General features: G+C 36.7%; 1 protein-coding gene across 1 annotated transcript; it reads left to right on the forward strand.

Annotated features, from left to right (window-relative positions):
- The first annotated feature begins 8,240 nt into the window (after positions 1-8,240).
- Positions 8,241-8,753, forward strand: LOC121996903. The gene has a single exon (XM_042551059.1). The coding sequence runs from the start codon at positions 8,241-8,243 to the stop codon at positions 8,709-8,711; it is 471 nt and encodes a 156-aa protein (XP_042406993.1). The 3' UTR covers positions 8,712-8,753.
- Positions 8,754-9,056: the final 303 nt, after the last annotated feature.

The following is a 9,056-nucleotide window of genomic DNA, read 5'->3' on the forward strand; positions in this document are numbered from 1 at the left end:
AACTTAGAACAATTCTGGATATTTCTGCCTCATGCTGTTCCTCACACAAGAACTTTTATCTAGCTTAACCACATATAAACAAATACTTCTAAAGATTTCTCTTTACTGCAAAAAAAAACATACTAAAAAGAATTTAAGTACTTTCTTACTTGAAGACGGCAAGGTTGGTGCTGATATGTGATGCTGGAGAATAGGAACTGCTCTGATACCCACTGTAACGACCACCATTCTTACTATACTATACTACTCTCTAAGGATGACCGTTACTTAACTACTAACTCTACTTAACCGGTATGATCGAAATCACGACGAGTCTCTACTGAAAAATTTCGACAGAGTCTCCCCTATACCGGTGACCTTGAACTGGGATACAAACATAATATACATCAGCCACAGGTGGCTGGAACATATATCAAACACACAAAAGAAATAACATCACCACGCAGTTTAATAAAATCAAATCATGCAAGTAATGAATAGCGGAAACAAAATAAATTACAGCTTAAATTTTCTTATCAACCTATATACAGAATTAATCTAACAAATTCTTAGACTAAGTCCCAAGACTTCCATAGTCCTTGCATCACACACCATCCGCACCTCCTCGTCGTCTTCCTTTATTTGCAGTAAGAGGAAATGCAATCTATAAGCAAAATGCTTAGTAAGCGCTATCTAACTCACAAAACTCGATATGCATGTGAATATACTGAAAACTAAAACTGAATGCTCAAAAGGAAAACTACTCATGCTCATCTACTAGTAAAAGAAACAAACATACTGAAATGCAAAGCATGTAAAGCTACTCATGCTCTTCTAATAGCAAAGAACAGTAAACTAATCTAAATAACATGCTAGCATAAAAGAAAACTCAACTTGCTGATTTTAAAACAAAGTGAAACTTAATTCATTTGTTCTAAACCTATTCTTTTATCTCACTTGTTTAAAACTTATCCTTTAATACTTTTATACTTATGTAAAAAACTTGTTTTACTTGTTCAAAAGCTTATACTTATAATACTTCAAAATAATAATCAACTTTCTTCTTGGGCCCAGGCGTAGTACCACCTTATGCGCGTTCACTAATAGGTTGGGGTAGCGAGCTACCAATCCTAAAAGAGCAAACATCGGTCTACCAGGGCCAAGACCTCGGAATTGGACACCTGGATTTGTTTAACGACAACCTCGAAAGTCGGGTACTAGCCTCTTAAATAAAGTAAAATACTTGTTATCTTTTATTACTTCTAATATATAATGCCTCGGCATTTTCTTTAGCACCTTGTGTGCCAAAATCCCTAAAGTCTTGACTTTGGGAATTACTTAAGGCCTTGGCCTTTTTCTTTCTTTTCTTTATCTTTCTTATACTTGTTAATACCTCTAATAGGAGGATGTCTCATACGAAACTGCACTAAAATGCTTATTAACATTGCACTGAAATGCTTAACAGAATTGCATGGAAATGCTTAATAAAGCTGCATATTATGCTAATCAAAATTCTGCATATTTAGCTAACAGAATCTGCATACTGTGCCAACAAAACTGCACTATAAGCTTAACGAAACTGCACTTGAATGTTAACTAAAAATCTACATATGAAATGTTTAATAAAATATGCTCTAAGATTGGAGTTCTGCATATAATACATATCAAAATCTGCAATGCAAGCTCTAAAGCTAGTATAGGATTAATGGGCTGTTCTTCTTCATCGTATAGCACAAGAGGACTGAGCTGTTTTAAGCTTCAAATGAGGTTGTTCCTATCTCATACATAGCACAAACAAAGGCCAAAACTTGCTGGAACTTAAAAGAAACCAAAACGCTAGATATAACCATTAAAAGCTGAAACTTGCTAAAGCTTGAAACCTATATAAAACTTGTTCAAACCCATTGCATCACAAAACAAAACCTGCAAAGCTCAACATGAGCCGAATGTGCCCATCAGGGTAACAACAACAAAATCCTAAATTTGGAATGCTAACTACAATGGCTGTAGCATTCCAATTTCTTACCCATTTGAGGCACCCGGGTGCAAGTTTCAAAGGCCACAACTGAAACCCAAAATGCTACACATAGCCATTCCAAGCTAAAGCCTACTGAAGCTTAAAAACTATATGAAACTTATACAAAACTTGCATACTACAGCAAAAGTACAAAGAAGAAGGCAATTCCCGAAGCTACACTCAAGCCTCTGGCAACCCAATTCTGCATAGCATGATCCGAAGCCCAAAACAAAGCCATATCTAACTACTACAATATCAATACAGCATATTTCCGAAATCTGAAGAACTCAAACCGTGTACCTACCCTTTACAATCCATTCCCCTCTTTGAGCTTCACGGCAGAAATTTTCAAAGAATCCTCCTTACAAACAGGCTTCGAAAATCAAGAAGAAGAACTAACAGGAACCGAAACTACTTTACTGCAGGTGAGGAAGCGCTTACCTTGCGTTCTTAGACTCTCACCGAGGAGAAGCTATAGGCGCAAGGAGAGGCCGGAAAACTCGAGTTATCCAAACCCTAGAAGCCCTTTTCTCCTTCGGTAGAGAGTCTAAGAACACAAGGTAAGCGCTTCCTCACCTGCAGTAGAGTAGTTTCGGTTCCTGTTAGTTCTTCTTCTTGATTTTCGAAGCCTGTTTGTAAGGAGGATTCTTTGAAAATTTCTGCCGTGAAGCTCAAAGAGGGGAATAGATTGTAAAGGGTAGGTACACGGTTTGAGTTCTTCAGATTTCGGAAATATGCTGTATTGATATTGTAGTAGTTAGATATGGCTTTCTTTTGGGCTTCGGATCATGCTATGCAGAATTGGGTTGCCAGAGGCTTGAGTGTAGCTTCGGGAATTGCCTTCTTCTTTGTACTTCTGCTATAGTATGCAAGCTTTGAATAAGTTTCATATAATGTTGAGATGGCTTCTAATGGCTATGTGGCATTTCGGTCTTTTTGGCTTGTGGTGCTCAAATGGGGAAAAATGCTGCTCATTGTGTAGCATTCAAAATTTAGGATTTTGTTGTTGTTACCCGATGGGCATGTTGAGCTTCGTGCTTTTGTTTTGTGATGATGCAATGGACGTGAAGTTTTATATAGGTTTCAAGCTTTAGCAAGTTCGACTTTTAATGGTTATATCTAGCGTTTTGGTTTCTTTAAGTTCGAGGTCGGTTGTTTGTTTCGTGATGTATGAGATAGGAACAACCTGGCTATCGCTTAAGATCTCTTGTGCTATTCGATGAAGAAGAAATCGACCACTATTATACTGCTTTAGTAGCTGAGATTGCGATTGTATGTATGCTTGAACTCAATCTTAGCATATTTTATTAAACATTTCATATGTAGATTTTAGTTAACATTCAAATGCGTTTGTTAAGCTGTCATTTTGTTTATGGCAATGTTACAGATTAGCTAAATATGCGAATTTGATTAGTATATATGCGGTTTATTGAGCATTTCGATCAGACTTTATTAAGCATTTCCGTACAATTATGTCATTTAGTGCAATGTTAATAAGCATTTTAGTGCAGTTTAGTATGAGACATCCTCCTATTAGAGGTATTAACAAGTATAAGAAAGATAAAGAAAGAAAGAAAAAGCCAAGGCCTTAATAATCCAAAAGTCAGATACTGTATTTTGCAAAGTGAAAGAAATAAATTTTGAATAATAAGAGAAACAAGTTACTTTATTTAAGAGGCTAGTGCCAATTGAGGTGGATTGTCGTTAAACAAATCCAGTGTCCAATTCGTTGCTGGTGACGGCTGAGATCTCTCTTTGGGATTTGCTGCTAGCTACGCCAGATTATTAGTACCTGGCTGGAGGCCCAAGTTGATTATTGAGTATTATAAGTATTGAACAAGTAAAATCAGGTTTTCACATAAGTATAAAGTAAAGGATAAGTTTAAAAGTGAGATAAAGAATAGGTTTAGAACAAATGAATTAAGTTTCACTTTGTTTAAAATCGTAGTTGAGTTTTATGCTAGCATGTTTAGATTAGTTTTTCTTTGCTATTAGAAGAGCATGAGTAGCTTACATGTTAGCATTTCATGTTTGTTTCTTTACTAGTAGATGAGCGCTGATTTTTCCTTTGAGCATTTCGTTAGTTTTTGATATTCACATCGACATGTTTTGTGAGTTGTGGCTTACTAGCATTTCATTCCTCTTCTTGCAAATAAAGGAAGACGACGAGGAGGTTGATGGTGTGTGATGCAAGGACTATGGAAGTCTTGGGACTTAGTCTAATTTGTTAGATTAATTCGTATATAGGTTGATAAGAAAAGTTCTATATTTATTTTGTGTTCCGCTATTACTTGATGATTTGATTTTATTAAGCTGCGTGGTGATGTTACTTTTGTGTTTGATATATGTTCGACCACTGCCATGGCTATATGTTTGTATCGCGAGTTCACCGATGGGGAGACTCTGTCAAAATTTTTCAGTAGAGACTCCTCGTGATTTCGATCATACCGGTTAAGTAGAGTTAGTAGTTAAGTAACGGTCATCCTTAGATAGTAGTATAATATAGTAAGAAGGGTGGTCGTTACAAAGAAGAGCACATGGAAGAGGATAATGAATGGAAACTGGTTGACATCGTACATAAATATCGCTTAGAGGAAGTATCCGCCAAGGAATATCATCATCGGAGCTACTCGGAGATGAGTGGTCAAACGGATGAGAATCATAACTAGAGAGTGGATCACCATTAGCCGCTGAGTCTATAGGAATTCGTGAAGATTGAGCGGGAGAATTAGAACTATAGAGTGGATCACCATTAGCCGCTGAATCTACAGGAATTTATGGAGATTGAGCATGACCCAAGATACCATCCTCCCTTGTTCTTTCAATATGTCCTAATGGAGCAATCTTTGGGGATTCTAGTATATTATTTAGTGATATTAGAAAGCTGCCTCGATTATCTGAAGGAGGATCCGATGTACCAACTGCAAATAAAAAAAGAGATTCATCAAAAGTAACATGTCGAGAAATATATATCCGTCCGGCCGAAATATGGAGGCAACAGTACCCATGATGCAAATTACTATAACCAAGGAAAACACATTGTTGAGAGCAAGGGTTTAACTTGTGTTTAGAGTAAGGTCGTAGCTAAGGATAACATGCGCAACCAAAGATACGGAAGAAAGAGTAATCTGGAGAACAATTATAAAGTATTTCCAAGGGACACTTGTTTTGAAGTAGTGTAGTGGGTAGACGATTGATAAGGTAGACTGCGGTTTGGACGGCGTCATCCCAAATTTAAGTGGAACCGAGGCATGATTAAGAAGAGCTAAGGCAGTTTCAACCACATGACGATGTTTTCTTTCAGCGGATCCATTTTGTTCAGGAGTGTGGGGATAAGAGACTCGGTGAAGGATGTCAGAAGAAGTAAGATGACGATGAAGTGTTTAATACTCTCCTCCCCAATCAGAATGAAAGGAGAGTATTTTACGACAAAATATCACTCGACATGCTTTTGAAAATGACAAAAAATATCAAAGAGAACAAATTTTCTTTTCATAGGAAAAATCCAAGTGAACTTGCTAAAGTTATCAATAAAAATAACATAGTAAAGAAAACCTTGATTATAAAGAATAGGAGCAGGACCCCATACATCAAAGTGAATAATTTCTAAATGAAAACTACAGTTACGAGTAGAGGAAACAAAAGGTAGTTTATGAGATTTCGCTTTCATACAAGCTTCACAGAAATGAGATGATGACGCCAAAGAAGTTGGTAAACCAAAACGATTAATAATATTTTTAACAAGACGTAGAGACAAATGACCAAGACGTGCATGCCACGAGAATTTATCCGTACGTTCTCCAACAAAGGTTTTGAGAGAGGTGGGTTGAAGATGATAAAGACCTCTTTTAATGTCCCCCTAAGTAGAATAGTTCCTGTCGCGGGATCCTTCACAAGACAATTATTAGGATGAAATTCAAAAAGCACATTATTATCAAGAGCAAACTGATGGACGGAAAGTAAATTTTTAGTAATAGAAGAAACATGAAGAGTGTTGCACATGCGAAAAGTACGACCATATGAATGAAATAATGTGTTTCCAATGTGAGCAATTTGCAAAACTGAGTCATTGCCTATTTGTATCATGTCGGATCCATGGTAAGGTGAAGCTTCTGTAAGAATATTATACTCCGGTGTAATATGATGAGTTGCTCCAGAATCCGGATGTCATCCTGGGGTGTCAAGAACTGATGATGTTGCATTAGGAGGGATAGAGAGTGAAAATGCTCCAGAATTAGATGATTGAGTACTAGATTGCCAAGATGAGGGAGGGGGTCGACTTGATGATACAGGTTCTCCTCGAAAATTTGAATCATATCTTTTATAACAATTTTGAGCATAATGACCATAATTGAAGCAAATATGACAGCGTCCTCGACCTCGACCCCGGCCTCTGAAACCTCCAAACTGATTTTGTTGACCATATTGGGGAGAAGGCTGATTATGTTGATCAAGTTGTGGTGCCTTGCTAATCATGTGTGCCGATAAAGATAGAGAATCTGACATCCTTTGAGATTGTATTTGTAGAAGCCTTTCATGAGAGGATAACATACCATGAAGCGTTTCAAGTGACAGTTGATTCATACGAGTTGTCACACTGGGAACAAAGCTATTATATTGAGGACCTAAACCTGCAAGAACATGCATTAATAGTTCTAGATCAGAGACTGGATGTCAAATTGCAACTAGGTTATTGGCAATGGTCTTGACTGATTGCATATAGTCATTGATGGAGGCATCTCCTCTTTGTACAGACTGTAATTGTAGACGAAGTTGGAGAACTCGTGCTTGAGAGTGAGATGCAAAAAAATACTCAAGAGCTTCCCAAACCTGCCGCGAAGTGTTGAGCCCAACGAGCATAGGAAGTATAGACTCAGTAATTGATGAAATTAACCAAGTCAAGATTAATTGATCATTCTTAAATGAAATAGTATAGGATGAATCATCTTTTTGAGATGAAGATAACCTACCATTAACATGACCAAGTAAATTATGAACACAAAATAAAGGAAGAAATTGTAATTTTCATAGTAAATAATTATCCTGGTCAAGTTTAACGGAGAAAGAAGAAACCATAGGAATTGAAAAAGAAGGATTTTATGACAGTGAAAAAATATCAGTAGACTCAAGAGAAGACATTTTTTTTCACTACTATTTTTTTTCTTTTTTTTCTCTCATTTTTTTCCTCACGTTTTTTTTTTCTTTTTTTTCATTTTTTTCTCTATGTTTTTTTTCTTGCGGTTTTTTTTTTTTTTTTTGAAAAATAAAAGCCAAACGGTGGTGAAAAAAACAGACAAACAAGCTTTTGCCCCAGTAAGAAAGAGAACTTGGCTATGATATCATGTAGAAATTAATAGGTAGAGGAAAGAAATAATATAAGACTTTTTGATAATCTTATTACTAAAATTAATAGGCTTATTTATACAAGTTGTTTAAAACAATAAAGAAAGATTAAATAAGATATCCAATCGTAATTATAGAAATATAATAGAATTAGAAATATTATTTTTCCTATTTGATTCATATCGGTATTGGTTGCGATACCAAATATAATAAATTTCAATTGATAAATTAATTAGAGATTGTTTCAATTATTATTATTAAAAAGAAAGTAGGATAAATAAATAAATCTATATAATGAATTCTAAACCAGGGTTATTTTATTTAGAAAAATAATCTAAATATATGATGTATTGTATGATCAGTATTGAGAAAATCGGATCGGACCAGCTGGTCTGACCGGTTGAACCGCGAATTGACTCTTCATCTGGTCTGGTTCACCATTAAAGTCGAAAACCTCAAAAAAATCGGTCAAAATCGGTCAAAACCATTTAAAACCAGTTAAATTCATTCGAAATCAGTTAAAATCATAGATTTAATCATGATTAAAGCATGATATTATGATTTAATCATGATTAAAGCATGATATTATATATATATATATATATATATATATATGATTGAACTATAGATTCGATTCGATCGGTTAAATCTTGACTTAGTCATCCCACCGATTCAATAACCGATTTTCAAAACATTGGATATGATGTCATAAGATTGTGACAATGTTATGATTTGCCGGCGTCTTTTCGAGTACGATCCGACCTGAATATACGAAGCTTCCTCGAAGCCGCGAACTTTCAACCGAGTCACAAGAAGTTGAAATTTCCACTGTTTATTTATATAATTTCTATTAGTCAATTTTTTCTGCTATAAAACATAGCTTCTCCACGCATCGTGAGGCATGGCCACACCACAGCCAGAAGCTGCTCACTCACACCAACCATCGTCTCCGGCAGCATCCCGTCTGCCGGAGGAGCCCAAGGACGGTAAAGACGACCAGCCCTTCTTCTCTTGGCTCTCCCTCAGCGCCTTCGCTTTCTTGACCTTCAACATCGCCATCGCAGAGCTTAGGTCCATCGATAACCCCAGGGCCGTTGCCTTTACCGTCGCGTCCTACGTAGACTTCCTCTGCCTGTTCTGGTGCCTGAGGAGATTCGAGGCGTCCAACGAGCGGGACAAAAGGTTGCTAAAAGTGGCTGTCTGGCTCCTGACCTCGCTGCTCACAGGAATGTTCAGTTATAAGGCGGCAGCAGTGGAGCCGTGGCCTGTGGCGGCGATCTTGTGGGGTATGAACTGCGTGACCACAATGGGAGGCTTTTATGTCGTCTTCATGCATAGGGAAAACTGCCCCCGTCCCCCGAGGAGCCTATGAGAAAATAATTCCTTCACGTCATTAGTTATTTATTTTTATTTTTTTTTTCTTGATAATTAATTATTACTTGGTCTATCTATTTTTATGAATCTTGATCCTATTTTTATGGATCTCATCTAGATCCTATTTTTAAGGATCTCGTGGTTCGTGCTCTTATCATTTGTGATGCTATATAAAGGGTTGTAGAGGCATGTAAAAGGCATCTCATTGTAAAGTTTCCTTTCATAAGTGAAGTTCCTATTTATCTTATTCTTCTTGTTTCTTCTTGTGTGCTGGATGCTTTGGGTGTGTTATCCTATCCGATTCTAGGCTAACATTTGGTATCAGAGCCTTAGCAGTATAGAA

The sequence above is a fragment of the Zingiber officinale genome, chromosome 1A (genome assembly GCF_018446385.1).
Source record: "Zingiber officinale cultivar Zhangliang chromosome 1A, Zo_v1.1, whole genome shotgun sequence".
NCBI classification, from domain to species: Eukaryota; Viridiplantae; Streptophyta; class Magnoliopsida; order Zingiberales; family Zingiberaceae; genus Zingiber; species Zingiber officinale.

What these genes read in the sequence shown, in the direction of transcription:
- LOC121996903 (XM_042551059.1), top strand. Translation starts at nt 8,241, where the DNA reads ATGGCCACACCACAGCCAGAAGCTGCTCACTCACACCAACCATCGTCT.